Genomic DNA, 27,375 nt, shown 5'->3' on the forward strand with positions numbered 1-27,375 from the left:
TCAAAAAGGTGAGGATACTTTTTCATCATTTGATCCTCGCGTTCCCACGTGAACTCCGGTCCACGTCTTGAGTTCCAATGAACCTTAACGATTGGAATTTTGCTGTGCTTGAGTGTTTTGGTTTCCCAGTCCAAAATTTCAACTGGTTCTTCAATGAAGCGTAGCTGTTCATCAATTTGCAGTTCGTCCAAAGGGACTACTTGGGTTTCATCGGATAAGCATTTCTTCAAATTGGATACGTGGAAAACATTGTGTACACTGCTGAGTTCCGCTGGTAAGTCCAGTCGGTACGCCACCGGACCAACGCGTTCCGTTATCCGGTAAGGACCAACGTATCGTGGGTTGAGTTTGTTTCGCTTCCCAAAGCGAACCACACCTTTCCAAGGTGAGACTTTGAGTAACACTTGGTCATTCACTTGAAATTCGAGAGGTTTTCGGCGCTTGTCGGCGTAACTCTTTTGGCGATCTCGTGCTGCTGCCATGCGATTTCGGATTTGAACAATCTTTTCCGAAGTTTCGAGTACCTGTTCTGGACCAGTGATTTGGCTGTCACCCACCTCTGCCCAGCAGAGTTGTGATTGACACTTCCGTCCGTACAGTGCTTCAAACGGCGCTGCTTTAATACTTGTGTGGTAGCTGTTATTATACGAAAACTCTACCAAAGGTAAGTGAGGTTCCCAACTTTTTCCGAAATCCAACACACATGCACGCAACATATCCTCCATGGTCTGAATAGTTCGTTCACTTTGCCCATCCGTCTGAGGATGGTAGGCTGTGCTCATATCAAGGCGTGTGCCTAGTGCGCTTTGTAGTGACTTCCAAAAGTGCGAAGTGAAACGAGAATCTCGATCATAAATGATTGAGACAGGCACTCCGTGTCTAGACACTACTTCCTTCATGTAGACGCGAGTCAATCTTTCCATTTTGTCCGATTCCTTAATCGCTAAAAAGTGTGCGGACTTAGTCAACCGGTCAACGATCACCCAGATGGTATCGCATCCCGTCGGTGTTTTAGGTAATCCCGTGATAAAATCCATTGAAATGTGTTCCCATTTCCACATTGGAAGTTCCGGTTGTTGTAGTAGGCCAGATGGTTTCTGGTATTCTATTTTGACTCTGGCACAAGTCAAGCATTTGCTCACGTAGGTGGCAATGTCGGCTTTCATATTCGACCACCAGTAAAGTGTCTTTAAGTCATGATACATTTTATCTGAGCCAGGGTGGATAGAATATCTGGACTTGTGCGCTTCGTCCATCACCAGAGTTCTCAACTCTCCGTATCGTGGAACCCAAATCCGGTTCTCAAAATATCGGACCCCGTCCGATTTGGTTTCAAGTTGCTTGTTCATGCCCCGCATGAGTTCCGATGGAAGATTATCGTCTTTCAAAGCTTCGAGTTGCACCTCGCGAATCTGATCGGGTAAGTTGGTATGAATCGTGAGTTGCAATGCTCGCACTCGTCTGGGTTTATCTGTTTCTTTTCTGCTGAGGGCGTCGGCCACTACATTGGCCTTGCCAGGGTGGTACTTGATGGCACAATCATAATCCTTAAGCAGCTCGACCCAACGACGCTGTCGCATGTTCAGTTCCTTCTGATCGTAGATATGCTGGAGACTCTTGTGGTCGGTGTAAATGGTAAACTCGGTACCGTACAAGTAATGCCTCCATATCTTAAGGGCAAACACCACAGCTCCGAGTTCCAAATCATGGGTCGTGTAGTTCTTCTCGTGAACCCGCAGTTGTCGAGAGGCATAAGCTATAACCTTCTCGAGTTGCATCAGCACACAACCGAGACCTTGTATCGATGCGTCACAGTGTACCTTAAAATTCTCCGTTCCCTCGGGTAGGGCTAGAATAGGGGCGCTACAGAGTTTGGTTTTCAACAGTTTAAAAGCGGATTCTTGCGCGTCTCCCCAATTGTACTTAGTACCCTTGTAAGTCAAAGCGGTGAGGGGTTGGGCAATCTTTGAAAATCCTTCAATGAAACGCCGGTAGTAGCCGGCCAGTCCTAGGAATTGCCGCACCTCAGTCGGGGTCTTAGGTGCTTCCCAGTTTTTGATGGTCTCTACCTTACCGGGATCGACATGGATACCATTCTCGTTGATCACATGTCCTAAAAAGTGAACCTCGCGAAGCCAAAATTCGCATTTCGAGAGTTTTGCGTACAGTTGTTCCTTCTTCAATAATTCCAGAATTACCCTTAAGTGTTCCTCATGGTCAGCCTTGTCCTTGGAGTAGACCATGATATCGTCAATAAACACAATCACAAACTTGTCGAGGTACGCCTTGCATACTCGATTCATGAGATCCATAAATACGGCTGGTGCGTTGGTTAGTCCAAAAGGCATAACCGAAAACTCGTAGTGACCATACCGTGTTCTGAAAGCCGTCTTTGAAATATCTTCTTCGCGCACTCTTAGTTGATGGTAACCAGATCGCAGATCGATCTTCGAGTAATAACTCGATCCTTGGAGCTGGTCAAACAGATCATCAATTCGGGGTAAAGGATAACGGTTCTTGACCGTCACCTTGTTCAAATCCCGGTAGTCGATGCACATGCGGAAAGTCCTGTCCTTCTTTCGGACAAATAAGACAGGGGCTCCCCATGGTGATGAGCTAGGTCGGATAAAACCCTTATCCAACAAATCTTGCAATTGAGTGGACAACTCCTGAAGCTCTGCCGGTGCGAGCCGATACGGAGCTCGTGCTATGGGTGCTGCACCGGGGGTCAACTCGATTTGGAATTCGACTTGTCGTATAGGAGGGAATCCAGGAAAATCCTCCGGGAAAACTTCCGGAAAATCTCGCACAATCGGTAAATCTTCGATTCGTTTCTCCTTCGCTGGTTTCTCAACAATCTGCGCCAAAATTGCCGGATGACCCTTTCGTAGCTACTTCTGCGCCTTCATGAGGGTAATGACGCTGGTGGTCATGCCGTTTCTCTCGCCCCGGATCGAAATGATCTCGCCGGAAGGGGTAGTAATGTGGACTATCTTGTCGTGACATATAATCTCCTCTCGGTTCTCGGATAACCAGTCCATGCCGACCACGACATCGAAACTACTAAGCGTAAAAGGAATAAGGTCGATATCAAAGACATGACCTGACAGTTTTAACTTACATCCCGCAAGTACATGAGTCGTTACTATAGTCTTACCGTCAGCTAATTCAACAGGAAACTTAGCATCTAACGGGGTTGGAGTTAGGTCTAAGAGTTGACTAAAGGCTTTCGACACAAAACTCCTATCAGCTCCAGTGTCAAACAATACAGAAGCAAAACAATCGTTCACAGGGAACTTACCAGTCACCACGTACGGATCATTGCGGGCTTGACCCGACCCAATAACAAAAGCTCTTCCTTTACCATTGTTTCCACCACCACTACCACTTCCATTACCTCCATTGTTGTCGTTCTGTTTCAGCTTGGGACAATATTTCCTGAAATGACCTTCCTGCCCACATTCGAAACATCCCTTCGTCGTCATAGGTGGTTTAGGAGCACCCTTTGTCGCAAGGTCTCCTCTACATTCCTTTGCCTGGTGACCCATCTTTCCGCATCTCAGACACTTGACACGGTCACACGGGCCAGCATGATGATAGTTACACCTGTTGCACTTCGGGTACTTCCCAGCATAGCCGCTCGAACCCTGCCCGCTACCGTTGTTATTGTTGTTGTGACCCTAATTGTTGAAGCCCCGAGTGAGTTCGGGCTTTCGGTAGTGTTGCTGCTGTGGGGGGTTCGAGGATGAGGACCTGGTGTTGTCAAACTTTCTCTTTCCGCTGCTCGGGTTGCTGTTGCTATTGTTGTCAGTACTCGGTTGTCACGGGCTTTAGTGGTTGAACCCCTAGGTGGTAACGCACCTTGGGTCACTGCTTGATCCGTCAGTTTATGAGCTAACCGGATCGCTTGTTGAATCGTGGCTGGTCTGAAAGACGTCACCATGCCCTGAATTTGCGGTGCTAACCCATCAATATATATTTCAATCCTCTTACTCGGCGGGTCTACCATCCGCGGACACATCACAGCTAACTCGTGAGAACGGGTAGTGTAGGCTTCGATTTCCGAACCCACCATCTTCAATGACCAAAACTCTGACTCCAACTTTGCAATCTCCTCTCTCGGACAGTACTCTTCTCGCATCATGTTCTTGAACTCCTCCCAGTTCATAGCGTTAGCTAGTTCCAATCCAAGGATCTGCACGTTTGAATTCCACCATGCGAGGACAGAATCTTCAAGTGTTCCAGCAGCAAATTTGACCCTACTGGCAGGGGGACAATTACACATTTCAAACGCCGATTCGGCCTTCTCAGCCCAACGCAGGAAGCCTATAGCTCCCTCAGTGCCCTTAAACGTACTGGGCTTGCAGTCAAGGTAATTCTTGAAGGTACACGTTCCAATTGGACCTCCAGCTTGGTTCTGAACATGTGCGGCTAGAGCGGCCGCCGCGTGGTCGTTCAGCAGAGTTTGGAGTTCTGCTGCAGTCAGGTTGATATTACCACGTCCGTGTCCAGCGTTTCTTCCTGCCATTTCCTAGAACCACAGCATAAAATGTTAAACATGAATTTTTCTTTCATATGTAACACGCCATACATGTAATAAAAAGATAGGTAAGAAAGAAATAAGAAACAAACATCACATCATAAACACATATTAATCCAAATAATAATTCATGATTAAAACCATTGTATTCGCTACAAAGTATTTAAAACTAATCCTTAAAATCATAGAAAATAATAGTTTGAATGGAGACAACCCCTCCATCTAGGTGTTATCATCCTTAGATGTCATCGTCTGAGGACACCTCTGAGTGTGCCTCCTCCTCAGCAGGTTCTTCTTCCAGTTCTTCTTCAGGTTCCTCCTCGGGATCTTCTTCGGGATCCTCTTCAGGCTCTGCCTCAGGTTCTGCCTCAGGCTCTGTCTCAGGTTCGGCTGCGTTCTGAGAAATTTGCATTTGTAAGACATCTCAACGCTCTAAAGCTATCTCGGTTCGAGTCCTTGCTACTTGGAGTTGCTCTTGCAAGTCTATCATCTCGGCTTGAATCTTTCTCATAATCTTCATCTGTTGATCACTAGCCTCTTGCATTTCCTTCACTGCCGCTGTCATGCGGGAAATTTCCTCTTTAGTTTCGGTTCCATCTTTTAACAGTCCGGATACGTTCGCTCTCGTATAGCGCATGTAACCAACATCACGCTCTAAGCAAGAAACAACAGCTGCAAGCACACGCTCTACAGGTTCGGTTATGGGTGGTAGGGTGTTGGGGTAAGCAGGATGGTTCGGGTGAGGTAGTGGGGGAACTTGTTTGCGATAAACCATACGACTAATCATATCAGGGTACCAATCCCAGCTAACTTCGTTTTCGTACATGCCTCCGGATAAGCGATACCTCTTCGGTGCGGGAGCTTCGAGTTCCGGGACTACTCGGGGTGGCGATGAGGTAGGTAACTGCGGTTCCTTCCCATGAGCATGAGTCATCGGATCGGATGATGATGATGGTGGCGTCGACATCCCTACAGGTAAGCCGTGTATGCGCGCGCGTATGAGTGAAAGAGGTAAAGAGATAAGATAACAAAGACTACACAAACATATGCAGTGCGTATCATTATAACTAATGGGTCGTCGCGGTTATAGTCTAGTATGCATGCAATTTCTGGTTCGCTATAACCAATGGCTCTGATACCAATCTGTCACACCCTCAAATTCCACTAACGGAGTTTTACCGTCAGAGGGTGTGAACTAACAGGATCAGAATCATCAGTTATAATCAAACCATAAAAAAGTTTAAATGGAATTAAGTGCGGAAGCGTAAAAACCAAAAGACAAAAGTTGCGTCACGCAGGACGACTTAAAAACCCAATTAATAATAGTTAAAACATGTTTGCATAACAGAATGTTCAAAAAAACCATGCATGATCCTATACCGCGCGCCCGCCTCGGCTACCTGAGAATAACATACTAAAAGTGTCAACACAAGGCTGGTGAGTTCACAAGTTTAAATAAAATAAAGCGTTTAGCGTTTGCGTTCAGCGTTTTGCGTTTAGCGTTTTGCATTCGCGTTCAGCGTTTTGCGTTACCAGATAGTGTTAAATCAATTATATATCGATAGGTAGCTAGCCTATACAACAAGTATTACTAAGTGTTCGACACCGAAGCTGACTGTTTATCAAGTGCCTTGTCACCAGGTCATCCAGACCATGGTACGTGTTAGCCAAAATTACACCCGCTCGACCTCCAGTCGAGTTTAGCGTTGGGTGGGGTTTGTCAAACCCAGTAGTACTACTCAACAGTGACTCGCTATTCCAAATATTAACCGGTTCGATGTGTAGGACTTCAAATGTTTCGTTTGCCACTTAGCCTTTACAAGTGATATATAATTTACTATCAAAATCTTAAATGCGTTTATCGGAGTATGTTATCTCCCCCAAGTGAAAAGCGTTTAAAACAGTTTAAAGGGGTAAGTGAAACTCACTGTTTGCGAAGAATTCCCAAAAATAAATCACCAAGTGATGCGCGTCACAGAAAACTCTCTCTAGCGTTCTAAAACAACAAAGAGATTTTCTAAGTGTCGGAACTATTAACGAGTCTCTAGACCCGGCGCGTAGTACCTATGCAAATATCACGTTTCGTGTTTGTTTGTGAATCGTGTGTGACTTAACAAGCACATTTGTGATACGCTACGTGTGTGAACAATCGTTTACGTGTCATGTATTAATAATGTACATCGCTAGCAACTATTCCCCGCAGGGGCAATTTGGTCAAAACACCACAATTATTTAGCAAGTATTCCCCGCAGGGGCAATTTGGTCAAAACATAACAATTAACTAGCAATTACCATGTTTCATGCATTTTCACAAAATTCAGCAGCTAGTTTCACCGAGACATAAATTCTACTTGAAAGATTATACTATTCCACCGATCATAGCATATCAATTAATTTACCAAAAATCTTCACAAAAGCAAGTATGTCTTAGGTTTCCAGAACATATTTTATTATATTTTTATTCCATCTAGGTTTCTCACAATAATCAAATCATTACAGCAAACTCATAACAGTCAAATTCATGCGCAACAGAATTTTATTTGAAATTCCCGTTAAATGAAAAATCCAACAAATGCAAGACCACTTGGGTTAGGTTCCTAACTCAATAAGTCAACTTCCAGAAGTGGAACCAACCCAATTGGTCTCGTAGTTCATGAGATATAACATTTACAAAACAACCTAACAGTAGGTCTAACAACTCAGCTTTGCACAACGTTTTTGTAAAATCATAAAGGTTAACTTTTACACGTCCAAAAATTGCAAATTTATATTCTTTAGAAACTAGACTCAACCTAGTTTACTGTAGTATCAATTATCTCAACCAATTTTCAAATTTACACCCTGTTACAGTCAAATGAACATCAACAACACAATCTGTCCAGAAACTGTTTGCATCCAAACTCAACATATTAACTATCTATGGACCACAAATCATTCATATAACATTCTAGACACTATAACCACTATCCATGCATATTAATTACACCATACATACATGGTTAGGGTTTTATTTGAATTCAAAATCAAGAACACATCAATTAACATGTAATAATACCAATTCTAGATATCATATCACAATCAATCCATCATCAAATCAAGATAAAACATATGAACACATATACATATGAAAATCGGACCTAGGGTTTGCAATTATACCTTCAAAAACACCAATACAAGCAATAGGAAGGTAGAGGATGGCTAGAAACGGATGTAGGATGCTTCAATTGTGAAAGACAAGATCAAACAATGGTAGTATGTGTGTGTATGAAGGCCGATCGCAAGGGGGGGGGGGGTTAGAGGCTGCCGTCGGGTATGAGGGAGAGAAAGAGGAGAGTTAGGGTTTATAATAATATTATTTAATAACAATATATTACACTTAAGTCCCTCAACTTCCACATGTTACTTCTCTAGCTTAAATAATTAGTTCTAGCACATTAAGTTAATGTTTATAAGAATGTTATCACATAACACATAATTATCACATAATTATTGTTTTGACGTTTTTCGTTTATTCACCAATCGTTTGCGTCAACTCGTTTGCGTTTCGGTGCAATTCCCGAAAGACTACACATGTAGTAAGTGTTAAGCGCCATTTAAACCCTAGTTTAAATGTAATGAGGTCTGCGTTATAGATTCAGTGATCTTTAAGTTTAAATTGACGGAGTTGAGTTAACAGAGTTAACCTGAAATTGACGATTGTCACACTATGAAACTTAACCCTAGAGTAGATCGGGTTTAGATGTTTCATAAAAATGCAAACTTGAGGATTTACAACGGACTTAATGAACATATGGATATATACGGCTCATAGATAAACCCTAGATCTAGCTTAAAGGACGTTTTATGCCTAAAGGTGCAAACTTTATGCTTAAAATGGGCTGAATCTTGATGAAGGACTACTGTCGGGTGTTAAAACGATTAATGAAAAATGGAAATAGGTGGTTAGAGTTGTAGTTATAAATCGTTAACAGCTATTTAAGCTTGGAATGGGTTTAAAGGATGAAAATATGGGTTGTATGCATCAGACACGGGATTCTCGGTAACCTGAGCCTCCATTATGGGTTCTCGGTCAACGCGAGAACTCGGTCAACGAGGGTTCTCGGTGACCAAGGCTTCTTGGCCAACCCACGTTCTCGGCCAAACATGAGATTTCGGTTAACACGAGATCTCGGTCAAAGCCTGAGTTCTCGGTCAGGATGGGTTCTTGGTCATGAACTGGGTTCTCGGCTGGCCAGTTCTCGGTTGGGTTTTGGGCCTGAATCCAGTTGGGCCTAGATGGACAGTTGGCCTAGATAGTGAACGGTTTGGCCTTGGACCTGAACCCAGCTGAACCCAGAAACTGTAATGGGCCGTTGGGTCTGACTTAGCTCAGCCCACAAGCTTAAGCCCATGTGCTATTTAAAATAAATAACAAGCCCAACTTAGAAAATGCATAGGTTAACTAAACACCAACTTATTCAAGTAGAATGTTAATTAACAATAGATATACTTAACAGTTAGCCGTGCTCAATTAAATAAGGGGATTACGATTAACAACGAGCGCAACAGGATCCAAGTGAGTATCTAGCCCCGTTTCCTTGTTATGTTTTCGGGGCTGTGTACATACTTGATGTGATTAGTTAATACACTTACCTTAAGTGGTAAGTGTATGCCTTATATGATTTATGTATGAATGAATGCTTGACGATGCATGAACGATCTTCGGATATTGAATGTGCCGTCAAGGGATAGTATAAAGATATGATTGACATATATATGATGTATAAATGATGTATGGACGTATGAAAGTTATAATTATGAATGTATAGAAAGGTATGAAAGGTATAGATAGAACAAGGCAACCGACCCTAATAATATCGGTGAATGTAGGGAACCGACCCTAATAATGTCGGCGAATGTAGGGAACCGACCCTAATAATGTCGGCGAATGTAGGGAACCGACCCTAATAATGTCGGCGAAGGTTATAGGGCGGAAGGCTCTTTAAATGTATGTGTATGAATGAAAGTAGTAAGTATGTAAGTATATAAGATAATAGGAAGGTATGTACCTTCGGGTGCATAGGTAAATATGTGAATGTATTGTACGTTGCCTGATTAACTAGAACTCACTCAGCGTAGCTGACTTTTAGTGTGCACGCAGGCTAATCGACTGAGATAGCTGGCTTGAGGGAGACACATGGTGTAACATCCCGAAAATCCCAAAATAATATTAATTATATTACTTAATAATAGAGGGAAAGTTACTCGGGTTATCAGGAATTAAATAAAAGAATAGAGGTTGGTATGGGTCGGGCTAGTGTCGGGTAATGGACGTGGGTTATGGACTAGGATTAATAGAGATGGGTTAAATGAGAATGGGCCTTAGGTCCATGGGATTTCAGGGGTATAAATATCCCCTAAACCCAAAATATCTTTCATTTTCACCAAACTCCCTAACACTCCAAAAACACACACTAACTTCGCCGCCGGACCGAAGGCAGATCCGGGCAGATCCGGCAGACTCGAGTGAGAGAGAGAACGATTAGTGGTGATAAGCAAGTAAACGAGATCCAAACAAGCCCAAAAAGGTATGATTCTTGATCTTTGAGGTTTAAAGATCCAAGCTTTTTAGTGTATAAGCGACCAAAAATGGTCGGGAAGCGTAGTGGGTAATATTGAACCATAGCAAGGGTGTTAAAATGGCTCAAAATGCTGAAAAGAAACCGAACAACGGCTGTCTGGTAACTTCGCCTTCATCTGGGCAACTTCGCCTTCAACGCGATGAACTTCGCCTGCAAGCTAAGTTCGCCTGATGAACTTCGCCTGCAAGCTAAGTTCGCCTGATGGCAACTTCGCTGTAAAGTTAAGTTCGCCTAACTGGTAACTTCGCCTGAGGCCAAGTTCGCCTGATGATAACTTCGCCTGAAGCCAAGTTCGCCTGATGGCAACTTCACTGTAAAGCTAAGTTCGCCTAGCTGGTAACTTCGCCTACAGCTAAGTTCGCCTAAGGTTAACTTCGCCTAGAGCTAAGTTCGCCCGAGGGTTAACTTCGCCTAAAGCCAAGTTTGATTAGAAAATAAATTATAAAGCGATAAGTTAAAGTAAGTTAATACTAGGCCACCAGATTAGATCAGACGAGTATTGATACGTGTAACTTGTACAGTCAGCCGAGCTCAGATAGAGAAGGGATTTACAGCTATCAGAAAAAGAAGCAGGATTCAGGTGAGTTTCTAGCCCCATTTATGTGTTACGTTTTCGGGGCTGTGTGCATACTCAATATGTTTGTCAATACACTTATCCTAAGAGATAAGTGTATGCCTTATATGGATAATGTGAAATATATGAATGATTGCTTGATGGTATGTGACGATCTTAGGATATTGCACGTACTGTCAGGTTGCAGCGCTAAGAATAAGGTAAGTATGTTATGTATGTTTATGTGTATGAACATGATAGAGATAATAGAAGAAAGAAATGATAACGTATGGTTGTATGGTTACAAAGAGGGTACCGAGCCCTAGTAATACTCGAGGAATGTAGGGCGTAATGCTCTTTATAACGTAAGATATGAAAGTAAGATAATACTAAAGAAAGTAAGAAAGTATGAACGAAAGGATATAATTTTATGTGTATGCCTTATATGGATAATGTGAAATATATGAATGATTGCTTGATGGTACGTGAACGATCTTCGGATATTGCACGTATCGTCAAGGGAAGTGACTAGCTCCTTACATGGATATTAAATAATAAAGTATAGTGTTCCTTTTATGGAAGGTATAGTGTTCCTTTTATGGAAGGCATAGTGTTCCTTTTATGGAAGGTATAGTGTTCCTTTTATGGAAGGTATAGTGTTCCTTTTATGGAAGGTAAAGTGTTCCTTCTATGGATAGTATAGTGTTCCTCCTATGGAAAGTATATATGGTAGGGTAATGGTAATGGTTCTTTTAAATAAATATTACGTGACGATCCTCCTATGGATAATTATACAAGGTTAAGGTAGTAATAGGTGTCTTTGGGTACGGGAAGTAATATATGGGAATAAATTGTATGATACCTGATTAACTAGAACTCACTCAGCGTAGCTGACTTTTAGTATGCACGCAGGTGAGCTGATTATAGAGTTAGCATGAGGATGACACACGGCATGGATTGAACGGCTGGCATCTGAAGAAAGAAGTAAAAATGTTTTGAATATAAAGTTTTGTGTTATGGTATCAAAGCAAAGATTTAATGTTTTGTAACAAATGATTGATGTTTTATATTCCGCGAAAAGTTTTAATAAACTCTGATTTGAAGGACTGTGTTTATGAGTAAATCCGACGCTAAAGTAGGGTCACCGGGTTCGGGGCCTTACAAGTTGGTATCAGAGCATAAGTTCGAGAGATTTAAGCATCCTACATGCTTAGACTCGAACAGAGAATGGGATTTAAGTAAGAAAAGAAAGAAGATGCCAGTTCAAGAATGCCATGTGTCGCTCAAGCAAAAAAAAAAAATCAGTAAAGGTAAGGTGTATGATTAAATGATATATGTTAATGAGAAAGAAAAGATACGTGAACGATAAGGATAGAGGTAATTGATTGTTTGATTTGACTAACTGCTTAAGTAGAACCAGCACAAATAGACTTATAAAGGGAAGCGAATAGGACACGGAAAGCAACGTGATCAGCTAGTCACAGCTGGCCACTGTTATTACCTGTTAGCCTTGCTATCCTTGTACTAAATAGTTCCTTGAGTGATGATGTTTGTGTTGCCCCTTTAAGAATACTGATGGCTGGAGCTGGAGAAGTTGTGGGAACTGGGGGTCGCACTGGACGTCGTGGCAGGCCTCGTCTTGTCCGGCAACCCTCGGTAGAAGAAGCTTCCCACACCGAAGATGAAGGGAGCGCCGCTGGAGGAGACCAGAACAACAACGAAGAAGTTCAACTTAGCCCTGCAGTTCAAGCAGCCATTGTTCAAGCTGTAGTTGCTGCTGTGAAGAACCTGAATCCCGAAGGATCTGCTGGAAGCCGTGAACGAACCGTTGAAGGGGCAGGTGGTAATAATAGAAAGGATGACGAGAGGGAAAGGGGTGACTCGAGTGAGGTAAAGTCTGTGAAAGATGATGATAGGAAGAGGGGCCGAGGCGGTTGCAACTATAAGTCCTTCAAAGGTTGTGACCCGCCTAAGCTGACTGGTTTAGGAGATGCAATCGCTACTCTTCAGTGGATAACCGCCATGGATAAGGTTATCCGCATTAGCGAGTGCCGTCCTGACCAAGCTGTCGGTTATGCCACTCAATATTTTGAAGATGAGGCTATGTATTGGTGGGAGAGTGTGGAGCAGAGGAAGACCCGTGAAGAGATCAAGGCGATGAGTTGGAATGACCTAAAGGACATGGTGATGAAGAGGTTCTGCGCTGATACAGAAGTTGAAAGAGTGGAGATGAAGTTTCTGAATTTGAAAGCGGGAGGGATGACACAACGGGAGTATACTACTGAATTCAACCGCATGTCTAGGTTGGTACCTGACATGGTGAACACCGAAGCTAAAAGGATCAAGTGTTACGTAAGGGGACTTCCACGGAAGTTCGCACTTTGGTTAAGTCTAGTAAGCCCGCAACATTTGACTCGGCCGTGGAATTGGCCGAGATGATTTATGAGGACCTTGCCAACTGTGAAGGGGAGAAGATGAAACCGAAGAAAAAGAACCCAACCCCAGAACCAGAGGAAGCCAATGAGGTGGATCCACGCAAAAAGAAGGCAAGGCAAGAGGGGTTCACTGCTTGTGAAAAATGTGGGAAGAGACACCCCGGAGAGTGCAGAAAGGGATTATGTGTTTGCTACAGGTGTGGAAGAGTAGGACATTCCTCTTGGGAATGTAATGATTACCATAGGTGTCACAACTGTGGAGGACGTGGGCACCTAGCAAGGGATTGCAAGAAGCCAAAGGGAGGACATGAAGGAGAGAAGAGTGCTTGAGGTTTAACAGATTCCTCCGTATGCTTAGAGAAGCCATTCAAGAAGGCTAAATGCTAGCCATAAGTATTAAATCTATATGTAACTTATTGATGACTCGATGCGTGTTGATTTATGTTGAAATTTAGACTGATGTTTATTAATTATGGTATGAATTGTCTGAATGCATGTTAGTCATGATAAATTGACGTGTTGTGATAGAGTGTCGACTTAGGCTTTAGCATTAATATGATTTAGGACAAAGCCTCTTGAAAATCGAAACGAGACTTGGTACATTGAGGGCCTCATGGACAAGCTACCTTAAATAGCTAAAACACATGACCACCATTCGATGACTGCAAAGTCGGAAGTAAGAGGGATAACTCGGAAAGCGAAGGCGATTCAATAAAGCGTGAAAATATAAGAAGTTTTCCTTTATAGGGAATAAGTTAGGTTTCGGGGACGAAACCTCTTTAAGGAGGGAAGACTTGTAACATCCCGAAAATCCCAAAATAATATTAATTATATTACTTAATAATAGAGGGAAAGTTACTCGGGTTATCAGGAATTAAATAAAAGAATAGAGGTTGGTATGGGTCGGGATAGTGTCGGGTAATGGACGTGGGTTATGGACTAGGATTAATAGAGATGGGTTAAATGAGAATGGGCCTTAGGTCCATGGGATTTCAGGGGTATAAATATCCCCTAAACCCAAAATATCTTTCATTTTCACCAAACTCCCTAACACTCCAAAAACACACACTAACTTCGCCGCCGGACCGAAGGCAGATCCGGGCAGATCCGGCAGACCCGAGTGAGAGAGAGAACGATTAGTGGTGATAAGCAAGTAAACGAGATCCATACAAGCCCAAAAAGGTATGATTCTTGATCTTTGAGGTTTAAAGATCCAAGCTTTTTAGTGTATAAGCGACCAAAAATGGTCGGGAAGCGTAGTGGGTAATATTGAACCATAGCAAGGGTGTTAAAATGGCTCAAAATGCTGAAAAGAAACCGAACAACGGCTGTCTGGTAACTTCGCCTTCATCTGGGCAACTTCGCCTTCAACGCGATGAACTTCGCCTGCAAGCTAAGTTCGCCTGATGAACTTCGCCTGCAAGCTAAGTTCGCCTGATGGCAACTTCGCTGTAAAGTTAAGTTCGCCTAACTGGTAACTTCGCCTGAGGCCAAGTTCGCCTGATGATAACTTCGCCTGAAGCCAAGTTCGCCTGATGGCAACTTCACTGTAAAGCTAAGTTCGCCTAGCTGGTAACTTCGCCTACAGCTAAGTTCGCCTAAGGTTAACTTCGCCTAGAGCTAAGTTCGCCCGAGGGTTAACTTCGCCTAAAGCCAAGTTTGATTAGAAAATAAATTATAAAGCGATAAGTTAAAGTAAGTTAATACTAGGCCACCAGATTAGATCAGACGAGTATTGATACGTGTAACTTGTACAGTCAGCCGAGCTCAGATAGAGAAGGGATTTACAGCTATCAGAAAAAGAAGCAGGATTCAGGTGAGTTTCTAGCCCCATTTATGTGTTACGTTTTCGGGGCTGTGTGCATACTCAATATGTTTGTCAATACACTTATCCTAAGAGATAAGTGTATGCCTTATATGGATAATGTGAAATATATGAATGATTGCTTGATGGTATGTGACGATCTTAGGATATTGCACGTACTGTCAGGTTGCAGCGCTAAGAATAAGGTAAGTATGTTATGTATGTTTATGTGTATGAACATGATAGAGATAATAGAAGAAAGAAATGATAACGTATGGTTGTATGGTTACGAAGAGGGTACCGAGCCCTAGTAATACTCGAGGAATGTAGGGCGTAATGCTCTTTATAACGTAAGATATGAAAGTAAGATAATACTAAAGAAAGTAAGAAAGTATGAACGAAAGGATATAATTTTATGTGTATGCCTTATATGGATAATGTGAAATATATGAATGATTGCTTGATGGTACGTGAACGATCTTCGGATATTGCACGTATCGTCAAGGGAAGTGACTAGCTCCTTACATGGATATTAAATAATAAAGTATAGTGTTCCTTTTATGGAAGGTATAGTGTTCCTTTTATGGAAGGCATAGTGTTCCTTTTATGGAAGGCATAGTGTTCCTTTTATGGAAGGTATAGTGTTCCTTTTATGGAAGGTAAAGTGTTCCTTCTATGGATAGTATAGTGTTCCTCCTATGGAAAGTATATATGGTAGGGTAATGGTAATGGTTCTTTTAAATAAATATTACGTGACGATCCTCCTATGGATAATTATACAAGGTTAAGGTAGTAATAGGTGTCTTTGGGTACGGGAAGTAATATATGGGAATAAATTGTATGATACCTGATTAACTAGAACTCACTCAGCGTAGCTGACTTTTAGTATGCACGCAGGTGAGCTGATTATAGAGTTAGCATGAGGATGACACACGGCATGGATTGAACGGCTGGCATCTGAAGAAAGAAGTAAAAATGTTTTGAATATAAAGTTTTGTGTTATGGTATCAAAGCAAAGATTTAATGTTTTGTAACAAATGATTGATGTTTTATATTCCGCGAAAAGTTTTAATAAACTCTGATTTGAAGGACTGTGTTTATGAGTAAATCCGACGCTAAAGTAGGGTCACCGGGTTCGGGGCCTTACAAGTTGGTATCAGAGCATAAGTTCGAGAGATTTAAGCATCCTACATGCTTAGACTCGAACAGAGAATGGGATTTAAGTAAGAAAAGAAAGAAGATGCCAGTTCAAGAATGCCATGTGTCGCTCAAGCAAAAAAAAAAATCAGTAAAGGTAAGGTGTATGATTAAATGATATATGTTAATGAGAAAGAAAAGATACGTGAACGATAAGGATAGAGGTAATTGATTGTTTGATTTGACTAACTGCTTAAGTAGAACCAGCACAAATAGACTTATAAAGGGAAGCGAATAGGACACGGAAAGCAACGTGATCAGCTAGTCACAGCTGGCCACTGTTATTACCTGTTAGCCTTGCTATCCTTGTACTAAATAGTTCCTTGAGTGATGATGTTTGTGTTGCCCCTTTAAGAATACTGATGGCTGGAGCTGGAGAAGTTGTGGGAACTGGGGGTCGCACTGGACGTCGTGGCAGGCCTCGTCTTGTCCGGCAACCCTCGGTAGAAGAAGCTTCCCACACCGAAGATGAAGGGAGCGCCGCTGGAGGAGACCAGAACAACAACGAAGAAGTTCAACTTAGCCCTGCAGTTCAAGCAGCCATTGTTCAAGCTGTAGTTGCTGCTGTGAAGAACCTGAATCCCGAAGGATCTGCTGGAAGCCGTGAACGAACCGTTGAAGGGGCAGGTGGTAATAATAGAAAGGATGACGAGAGGGAAAGGGGTGACTCGAGTGAGGTAAAGTCTGTGAAAGATGATGATAGGAAGATGGGCCGAGGCGGTTGCAACTATAAGTCCTTCAAAGGTTGTGACCCGCCTAAGCTGACTGGTTTAGGAGATGCAATCGCTACTCTTCAGTGGATAACCGCCATGGATAAGGTTATCCGCATTAGCGAGTGCCGTCCTGACCAAGCTGTCGGTTATGCCACTCAATATTTTGAAGATGAGGCTATGTATTGGTGGGAGAGTGTGGAGCAGAGGAAGACCCGTGAAGAGATCAAGGCGATGAGTTGGAATGACCTAAAGGACATGGTGATGAAGAGGTTCTGCGCTGATACAGAAGTTGAAAGAGTGGAGATGAAGTTTCTGAATTTGAAAGCGGGAGGGATGACACAACGGGAGTATACTACTGAATTCAACCGCATGTCTAGGTTGGTACCTGACATGGTGAACACCGAAGCTAAAAGGATCAAGTGTTACGTAAGGGGACTTCCACGGAATGTTCGCACTTTGGTTAAGTCTAGTAAGCCCGCAACATTTGACTCGGCCGTGGAATTGGCCGAGATGATTTATGAGGACCTTGCCAACTGTGAAGGGGAGAAGATGAAACCGAAGAAAAAGAACCCAACCCCAGAACCAGAGGAAGCCAATGAGGTGGATCCACGCAAAAAGAAGGCAAGGCAAGAGGGGTTCACTGCTTGTGAAAAATGTGGGAAGAGACACCCCGGAGAGTGCAGAAAGGGATTATGTGTTTGCTACAGGTGTGGAAGAGTAGGACATTCCTCTTGGGAATGTAATGATTACCATAGGTGTCACAACTGTGGAGGACGTGGGCACCTAGCAAGGGATTGCAAGAAGCCAAAGGGAGGACATGAAGGAGAGAAGAGTGCTTGAGGTTTAACAGATTCCTCCGTATGCTTAGAGAAGCCATTCAAGAAGGCTAAATGCAAGCCATAACTATTAAATCTATATGTAACTTATTGATGACTCGATGCGTGTTGATTTATGTTGAAATTTAGACTGATGTTTATTAATTATGGTACGAATTGTCTGAATGCATGTTAGTCATGATAAATTGACGTGTTGTGATAGAGTGTCGACTTAGGCTTTAGCATTAATATGATTTAGGACAAAGCCTCTTGAAAATCGAAACGAGACTTGGTACATTGAGGGCCTCATGGACAAGCTACCTTAAATAGCTAAAACACATGACCACCATTCGATGACTGCAAAGTCGGAAGTAAGAGGGATAACTCGGAAAGCGAAGGCGATTCAATAAAGCGTGTAAATATAAGAAGTTTTCCTTTATAGGGAATAAGTTAGGTTTCGGGGACGAAACCTCTTTAAGGAGGGAAGACTTGTAACATCCCGAAAATCCCAAAATAATATTAATTATATTACTTAATAATAGAGGGAAAGTTACTCGGGTTATCAGGAATTAAATAAAAGAATAGAGGTTGGTATGGGTCGGGCTAGTGTCGGGTAATGGACGTGGGTTATGGACTAGGATTAATAGAGATGGGTTAAATGAGAATGGGCCTTAGGTCCATGGGATTTCAGGGGTATAAATATCCCCTAAACCCAAAATATCTTTCATTTTCACCAAACTCCCTAACACTCCAAAAACACACACTAACTTCGCCGCCGGACCGAAGGCAGATCCGGGCAGATCCGGCAGACCCGAGTGAGAGAGAGAACGATTAGTGGTGATAAGCAAGTAAACGAGATCCAAACAAGCCCAAAAAGGTATGATTCTTGATCTTTGAGGTTTAAAGATCCAAGCTTTTTAGTGTATAAGCGACCAAAAATGGTCGGGAAGCGTAGTGGGTAATATTGAACCATAGCAAGGGTGTTAAAATGGCTCAAAATGCTGAAAAGAAACCGAACAACGGCTGTCTGGTAACTTCGCCTTCATCTGGGCAACTTCGCCTTCAACGCGATGAACTTCGCCTGCAAGCTAAGTTCGCCTGATGAACTTCGCCTGCAAGCTAAGTTCGCCTGATGGCAACTTCGCTGTAAAGTTAAGTTCGCCTAACTGGTAACTTCGCCTGAGGCCAAGTTCGCCTGATGATAACTTCGCCTGAAGCCAAGTTCGCCTGATGGCAACTTCACTGTAAAGCTAAGTTCGCCTAGCTGGTAACTTCGCCTACAGCTAAGTTCGCCTAAGGTTAACTTCGCCTAGAGCTAAGTTCGCCCGAGGGTTAACTTCGCCTAAAGCCAAGTTTGATTAGAAAATAAATTATAAAGCGATAAGTTAAAGTAAGTTAATACTAGGCCACCAGATTAGATCAGACGAGTATTGATACGTGTAACTTGTACAGTCAGCCGAGCTCAGATAGAGAAGGGATTTACAGCTATCAGAAAAAGAAGCAGGATTCAGGTGAGTTTCTAGCCCCATTTATGTGTTACGTTTTCGGGGCTGTGTGCATACTCAATATGTTTGTCAATACACTTATCCTAAGAGATAAGTGTATGCCTTATATGGATAATGTGAAATATATGAATGATTGCTTGATGGTATGTGACGATCTTAGGATATTGCACGTACTGTCAGGTTGCAGCGCTAAGAATAAGGTAAGTATGTTATGTATGTTTATGTGTATGAACATGATAGAGATAATAGAAGAAAGAAATGATAACGTATGGTTGTATGGTTACGAAGAGGGTACCGAGCCCTAGTAATACTCGAGGAATGTAGGGCGTAATGCTCTTTATAACGTAAGATATGAAAGTAAGATAATACCAAAGAAAGTAAGAAAGTATGAACGAAAGGATATAATTTTATGTGTATGCCTTATATGGATAATGTGAAATATATGAATGATTGCTTGATGGTACGTGAACGATCTTTGGATATTGCACGTATCGTCAAGGGAAGTGACTAGCTCCTTACATGGATATTAAATAATAAAGTATAGTGTTCCTTTTATGGAAGGTATAGTGTTCCTTTTATGGAAGGTATAGTGTTCCTTTTATGGAAGGTAAAGTGTTCCTTCTATGGATAGTATAGTGTTCCTCCTATGGAAAATATATATGGTAGGGTAATGGTAATGGTTCTTTTAAATAAATATTACGTGACGATCCTCCTATGGATAATTATACAAGGTTAAGGTAGTAATATGTGTCTTCGGGTACGGGAAGTAATATATGGGAATAAATTGTATGATACATGATTAACTAGAACTCACTCAGCGTAGCTGACTTTTAGTATGCACGCAGGTGAGCTGATTATAGAGTTAGCATGAGGATGACACACGGCATGGATTGAACGGCTGGCATCTGAAGAAAGAAGTAAAAATGTTTTGAATATAAAGTTTTGTGTTATGGTATCAAAGCAAAGATTTAATGTTTTGTAACAAATGATTGATATTTTATATTCCGCGAAAAGTTTTAATAAACTCTGATTTGAAGGACTGTGTTTATGAGTAAATCCGACGCTAAAGTAGGGTCACCGGGGAATTACACATTTGTTACTTATACTCTCTTCCTAGGTTTTATTTACCAAGAGAAAGGAAATGAAAGTTAAAGGAATAAGGAAGGAAGGGTGTTCCGTGTATTTTTTTTAAGGAAGGAGTGAAGGAGAAAAGAAAAGAAAGGGATTTAAATTGAAGGCAAATTCTTTCCATACCAAATCGAAAGGAATAGGAGAGAAAAGAAAAATGAAAATTCTAGTCAAACTCATTTTATATAACTATCATATTGCCCTCACCTTATTGCATTAGGTTATATGTTTCTTTCACTTCTCTAAACCTAACTTGTCGTCATCATGTCGTCTTCTCAACACCCCAAGTAACCCTTCCCATATTAGGTATTATCATTTGCTTTATAACACTTTGTTTTGGTTTACATGTTATTCAATTGTAACAGTTGAGTAAATAAGTAAGGTTTCTCTTGTAGTTGAGTTAATTAAGCTCGCTAAAATATTTTTGAAGCAATCAACAATAATGTTATGCACCATTAGAACTTTAAATCTTTATTTGTTGCACATACCCGTTATAGAAATTTTTTTAAAAGTATATAAAAATAATATAAAACTTATATAAATTGATTAATATATAGATAATAAACGAGTTGTACTTGTACCCGATCTTGAAAAAGTAACTCACGAGCCAAGAGCTTTAAAAGAGTAACTTGAAATGGTCGAGCTCAAGCTCTACCTCTCGTAAGTCAAAACGAGCCGTGCTCGACTCGAGCTCGGGCTCGGCTCGTCACATTAACCACCAAATGAGCATTACTCTTTGGAATAATTTATGTTATAAAAAAACCAGTTTGGGCTCTTTTACACCCCTAATAACATAAAAAATAAAAATAAAACTGGCTCATTAACACCCTAATCATAAATAAAAACAACCACAAAACCAATGACTGGTTTGGACAACTTTACGGTTTCAAACCGAACCGTAAACACCCCTAACCGATGGTAGACAAATGAGTTAAATTCGAGAACAAAGTATTAATGAACCGACAATGACTACATCCAGGGATGGCAATGGCCCCCGACCCTTACCCTATGTGGAAGCCGTGAACGCGAGTAGTGGTACCGGTGTTAATTAAAATATTCAGCAACGGAAAATTCATCAGAGTTTAAAACACCATGATTTTTATTTCACAAACTAGGATAAAATCCACATTTATATATACACCGGTTTTATAGGGAGAACTATATTTCATAAATCATGTTTCTTTATGTTGGTGATAAACCACTTATTTAAGCTGGAAGGCTCGTAGGCATTATTCTTGTGTCTTTAACAAGTCACCTAAAACATGCTTAAAAATATTTGATCAACATAAAATATTGGTGAGTACATTCATTTGCAAATGACACATTTTTACAATTAAAGTATTAAGATGTTTTACATTTACCACTTATAAATTACCGAAAGGTATTTGTCACTCGACCGTATCTGTGACTGTGGTCATATTACTTATTGACTAACACGTGTCCAATAAGTAACGTGTAATAAGGTAAACCTTGTATACAAACCCCCACATACCAGTAGTAACCATCTTGTAAGTATACAAAGTAATGCAATGAAAACCATTTGAAAACATTTTGAAAACCTTTGGATTGCTATACTCTATCATGAGTTATACAAGTTTCAAAATCTTAATGAAAGGTTTGGAAAACCAGTTAAATGTGAATTGTACAAAAACTCGAGTGTTTCACCTCACATGCCTACTATTTATGAGCTTCCTAGTAATTAAGCACCCAATCTAACATAATGTAGTAGATATTTATAAACCGATGATAATCACGAGATTAAAAACTTTATACGATAACACAAAGTCTCACCTTTTTTAGGCATATATTGGAATTCATGTATCAAAGTTTCTTTCTATCGGATTAGGGTATCATTACGGAGATTCAATATTATACCAATTCTCTAATGTGTGTGAGAAAGCAAGATAGAGGGAATTTTTGGAGAGGAATGCTGGCCTTGTTGAGCCCTTTTTATAGCTAACTTTTAGGTCGGTAGCGTATCGCGACGACCTTAACATAAGTTCATCACGTAGCTCGATGGATTCATATCCTTATCGAGTCAGCCCTAGCTATGCCACATGACATGCAATGTGTCGCGGCTACGTAGCCAACACGTTGTGTATCGCGATGGGTCAATTAAGTACCCGTCGCATAACGCGATGACGATCAAAATTTTGTGGATAATCACAACCCTTCGTGTATCTCGACGATCTTTGTAATTATCGCGATGATGCAAGTGTGCGAAGTGCAAAGTACACCATCAAAGTGACACATTACGCTCATCGCAATTCACACACTTTACAAAAATTATTTTACATAAAATGATTTATCAGTTGGAAAATTAGGCAGAAGTTAAAAACACACTTTACGAAGAATATTTTACATACAGTTTAAAGGTAAGATTAAATAATAAATACCGTGCCAGTTATGTATGTTATAAACTGATTTTTCTTTCCGTAGTTGATTTTATGTATGCTATAAACTGGAAGTTATAAGTGATTTATCTTTCCATCGGTTAATTTTTATGTGCGTACTTTTTTTAAAAAGTTTCTTTTGTACATAATGTTCATATTCAAAGTAATGTTTTTGTTTGAATTTTGATAGTTTGATCTAATAACATACTCTCGATTAGTTAAGTTTTTCCAAAACTCGATAGATACCCGACAAGTTTTCAGCCGGGTATACCCGACGAATATTTTCGTGAAAACCTGATAGAAAGCTCGAAGCCCGGTGGGTATCCTAGAAACCCAAAAGTAGTTACCTGATCAATACCCGACAGATATGGGACGAACTTTACTAATCAGGTATGAATTAGGAATACCAAACTTGATCCAAACCCGACCCATCGCTAATTTAAACCCAACTAGTTTTGATAGTTATTTTAACTCCTTATAACTTTTCATTAAGTTAATAAGTTACAAAACTGTAACTTATAAAACTTTTCCTCTCACAATATAAGCAATCCCAAACACCTTATTAATTTCTAAAAAGTTAATAAGCTATAAGTTGATAAAAATAAACAATCCCAAACACCCCCAGAAACACTTAAAAACCCTTTTTGTGAAGGTTGAATTGGAGGGAAAAGAGGAAGAGATGCCGGTAGCTCGACCAGAGACGTCGGATTCTCGGATCATTGCTCACGTCGACATGGACTGCTTCTACGTTCAAGGTTTCCCTTTTACTATTATGACTATACTTGCTGTATGTATCCTACAATATTATTATTAGCCGTTCGGTTTTCATCATTCCCATTATTATTATTAACTAACAAATTAGGGATTTTCATTTACTTGTTATTCACACTCAATTCCTTTACTATAATCACTCGTAATTCATATCAATTGCATACAACAGTTAAACTTAACCCTAAACCTTTTCAATTTTCATAATTAGTGGAGCAACGAAAACAACCTCATTTAAGAGGCCAACCAACTGCTGTTGTTCAATACAACTCTTGGAAAGGTGGGGGTCTCATCGCTGTCGGTTACGAAGCCAGGAAAGACGGCGTTAAACGGTACCCACTCGTTCTTATTATCTCAGACTCATTACCATTTATTCAGTACTAAACTTGTATTATCTGTTTGGTGTTAAGCTCAATGAGAGGTGATGAAGCAAAGAAAGTTTGTCCCCAAATTCACCTCGTTCAAGTCCCGGTGGCCCGTAGTAAAGCCGACTTGACCATATACAGGAATGCTGGCTCAGAGGTTTGTTAATTTTTAAACTTTTTAAATAGTTTTGAGTTTTGCATTGTTTTTTGGTGCTTAAGTGGTAAAAGATTGGTGTGTTTGTTATGTTTACTTTTGCAGGTTGTTTCTATTCTTTCAAGAAAGGGGCGGTGCGAGCGTGCATCGATTGACGAAGTGTATCTTGATCTTACTGATGCTGCTGAGGCAATGTTGAAAGAAACGCCGTTAGAAAGCTTGGAAAGTATTCATGAAGAAGTTCTTAAATCACATGTTTTAGGGCTCACTTTGGTAAGAAAACACTGTTTGTACTTTGTACAGTAGTGTTGTAATGATAAATTATATATATTTTTGACATTTGCTGAGTTTGTTGTTCAGAATGGAAATAATGATAAAGAGATTGTGAGGGAATGGTTGACGAGAAGAGATGCTGATCACCGTGATAAATTGTTGGCGTGTGGAGCTATTATTGTTGCTGAACTTCGGTTGCAAGTTTTAAAGGAGACTGAGTTCACATGTTCTGCAGGCGTTGCTCATAACAAAGTAATTACTTTTTAACTTTTTGATCACCTTCTTACTATCAAGAATATAATTTTTCGGTCAAAAACTTATAATGCCAATGTTGCAGATGCTGGCTAAACTAGCAAGCGGTATGAATAAACCTGCACAACAGACTATTGTCACTCTGTCATCAGTAAAAGGACTTCTTGAACCTTTGCCTATAAAGAAAATGTAAGTTAGTATTTTAGTACATGCTTATCTTGTTTTAATCTTTTTATGTTTACTTAAAATGCTTTGTTGACATGTCACTATCAGGAAACAGCTTGGCGGGAAGCTCGGGAGTTCCTTACAAACTGACCTTGGAGTGAATACCGTTGGTGATCTATTGCAGTTTTCTGTTGAAAAACTACAAGATCTTTACGGCGCTAATACAGGGTAACTATTGTTATTTGTTATTCATTAGTAGTATACTAAATTATTGTTGATATTTTAGTTTTAAATTGTTTTCCAGTACTTGGCTATGGAATATTGCAAGAGGTGTTAGTGGGGATGAAGTTGAGGGTCGTTTGCTCCCTAAAAGCCACTGTTCCGGGAAGACATTTCCTGGAGTTCAAGCCCTAAAATCTATTGCTGCTGTCAGTATTGTTGATTGGCTATTGTGTGTATTTTCTTCTATCTCCAGCTGTTTTTGAGTACTAAAGTTTATTAATATTTATTCAGGTTGAAAAATGGCTGAAAGAACTGTGCGAAGAGTTAAGTGAACGACTGCAGTTAGATCTAGAAACAAATAAACGAGTTGCACATACACTTACTCTGCATGCTAATGCATACAAGGTTGTTATTTTTTCTTCGATCCCTTTTCTTGGCATTTTTTCTTCTTTTAATACTGTTTTGATCATTTAATTAGAGGTGGCAGTCATGACCCATTCTTTGGAGATTGGGTTGATTTAGACATAATAAACATGTGAAATATGGGTTCACTTTGGGTAATGGTTCAAAATGGGTCACTCTTATAAAACTTGTTAACTTAAATGGGCTCACACTTTTATATTAAAAAAATATAAACATGTTTGTTTTGATACTTTTTCTGTGTAACAGCTCATTTAAAGTTTAAATTGATCTTATTTTTTGTTAGAACTTGTTTTGATCCGAACCCAAATTGATACTTAAAAAAAGGTCCATTTTGACCTGAACTCATTTTGCTCACAATCCATTTTAACCCAAACCTAGTTTAATACTTTTAAGAAACCGCCCGCTTTGACCTGAATCCAAGTTTGACCTGAACCTGTTTTGACTTGTCGAGTCGTTGCCCAACCAAACCTAGCCCAACACACCCGTTCTTCCAGGTTTACATTTAATGTTGTTTTTGCAGTCAACAGATACAGATTCACACAAAAAGTTCCCTTCTAAGTCATGCCCTTTAAGATACGGAGCAGGGAAGATTCTAGAAGATTCTGTAAATCTCTTCCAAGCTGCGTTACGTGAATTCCTTGGGTCCTATACGAATCCTGCCGATTGTGGCTGGGGAATTACTAATCTTTCTGTTTCAGCCAGCAAAATTGTTGCTGTACCCTCGGTAAGAAATGCCTTTATTATTATAATAATAATTATTTTTTAAAATTCTAAAAGTGAGATTATATTCACTAAAATGAATCTTTATGTTTGTAACTTTGTATTGGCAGGGGACTTCTACAATCACGAAGTACTTCCATGGTCAAGATCGGTTTCAACCTTCATTAGAACCGTCTGATGAAAAACTTGCACCAGAAGATGATACTTTGTCACCATCAAGTTGTAAATCTTTCTCATAATGGTTTTTTCTTTTATAATAAATCACCCATGCTAGTACACTAATTACTTTTTCCATTTAATTGGATCGAAAACCATTCAGCCTCTCATCAAACTGAATGTGGTGGGCAACAGACTCAAATCACACATGATACTTCCACTTTTGACCAAAATGAGACCACATGTAAAGATGATGTATGTTTGACTTCAAAACATCATGAACCACAACCAAGGTTATCTCAGAAAGAAAGTAACATTAACGATGGAAAACGATCGTATGAGCACAAAAGGAAAGCAACAAAAGAAAAGGGAACATCTTCGATTCTGAGGTTTCTCCAAACTAACTCTTGCTCTTCATCAAAGCAAGAAACAATATGTTTGTCATCAGGTATCAAACTTCATTATTATTTTTCATGTTTTACATATTTTAGTGTTTGAAATGACTGTTGTTGATGCACTGATTGAAGGAGTACAAGAAGGATTGAATATAGAGAGTGAGGCATTAACCGAAAGTCAAAATGCACGAAGAGCAAATACATGGCGTTACAATGCAGATGAAATTGACCAGTCGGTGGTGGAAGAGTTGCCACCAGAAATACAGGAAGAGGTTCGTACGTGGCTTCGGCCTCAAAAGCAAGCAAACACAGTTAAACGAGGTTCTAGCATTGCTCATTATTTCTCCCCTAATAGAAACTAACAGACATATCTTTAAGAAAGAAAGTATAGTTTTATTTTTGTTTTGTAACTTCTATTATAAAGTGTTTTATATGTATTATTGAAATAGTGTTTGATAGATGAGGCTCTTGAAAAGAATGTGTATCTTGATAATGACTTTAATTGTGCATTTTAGCCATTAGTGTCCAAATCAAAAAAGACGTACCCGTGTGTTCAACACACAAAGGCAAAGACTTCCAACGTAATGCAAAAGAAATGACCAAAACGAAGAGACGTATAGGTTCATTTTATTTTAAAATAGCAAAGACGATTATAGCCTTTTTTGCTTTTAGTAAAGGCTTTGCACGTTGAAGGAGGCCTCTCACTCCAACCCAGTTCCCCGACCTAATTTCTCAGTAAAGTCTTTTGCCCAAGACTCAGGCAAAAGGCACAAAAGTA

General features: G+C 40.4%; 1 protein-coding gene across 2 annotated transcripts; it reads left to right on the top strand.

The window, feature by feature from the left end:
* Positions 1-23,339: 23,339 nt before the first annotated feature.
* LOC143571362 (DNA polymerase eta-like) lies at positions 23,340-27,164 on the top strand. Of its 2 annotated transcripts, none has more exons than XM_077056805.1 (13): positions 23,340-23,459; positions 23,684-23,804; positions 23,883-23,994; positions 24,097-24,264; positions 24,352-24,516; positions 24,602-24,705; positions 24,790-24,909; positions 24,986-25,109; positions 25,195-25,308; positions 25,847-26,050; positions 26,157-26,268; positions 26,366-26,650; positions 26,730-27,164. In XM_077056805.1, the coding sequence occupies exons 1-13, from the start codon at positions 23,384-23,386 to the stop codon at positions 26,957-26,959; spliced, it is 1,935 nt and encodes a 644-aa protein (XP_076912920.1). In that variant the 5' UTR covers positions 23,340-23,383; the 3' UTR covers positions 26,960-27,164. The 2 variants fall into 2 exon arrangements, with proteins under 2 accessions (XP_076912920.1, XP_076912922.1); XM_077056807.1 differs by having other exon boundaries at positions 26,157-26,265.
* The last annotated feature ends 211 nt before the right edge of the window (positions 27,165-27,375 follow it).

Source organism: Bidens hawaiensis, unplaced genomic scaffold (genome assembly GCF_021521415.1).
Source record: "Bidens hawaiensis isolate Kalapana, Puna unplaced genomic scaffold, B.hawaiensis_p1.1 tig00025356_1, whole genome shotgun sequence".
Classification (NCBI taxonomy): Eukaryota; Viridiplantae; Streptophyta; class Magnoliopsida; order Asterales; family Asteraceae; genus Bidens; species Bidens hawaiensis.

What these genes read in the sequence shown, in the direction of transcription:
- LOC143571362 (XM_077056805.1), top strand. Translation starts at nt 23,384, where the DNA reads ATGCCGGTAGCTCGACCAGAGACGTCGGATTCTCGGATCATTGCTCAC. An exon ending in GGACTGCTTCTACGTTCAAG is followed by an intron (nt 23,460 to 23,683) that starts GTTTCCCTTTTA and finishes TTTCATAATTAG; the next exon opens with TGGAGCAACGAAAACAACCT. An exon ending in TACTTTGTCACCATCAAGTT is followed by an intron (nt 26,269 to 26,365) that starts GTAAATCTTTCT and finishes AAAACCATTCAG; the next exon opens with CCTCTCATCAAACTGAATGT.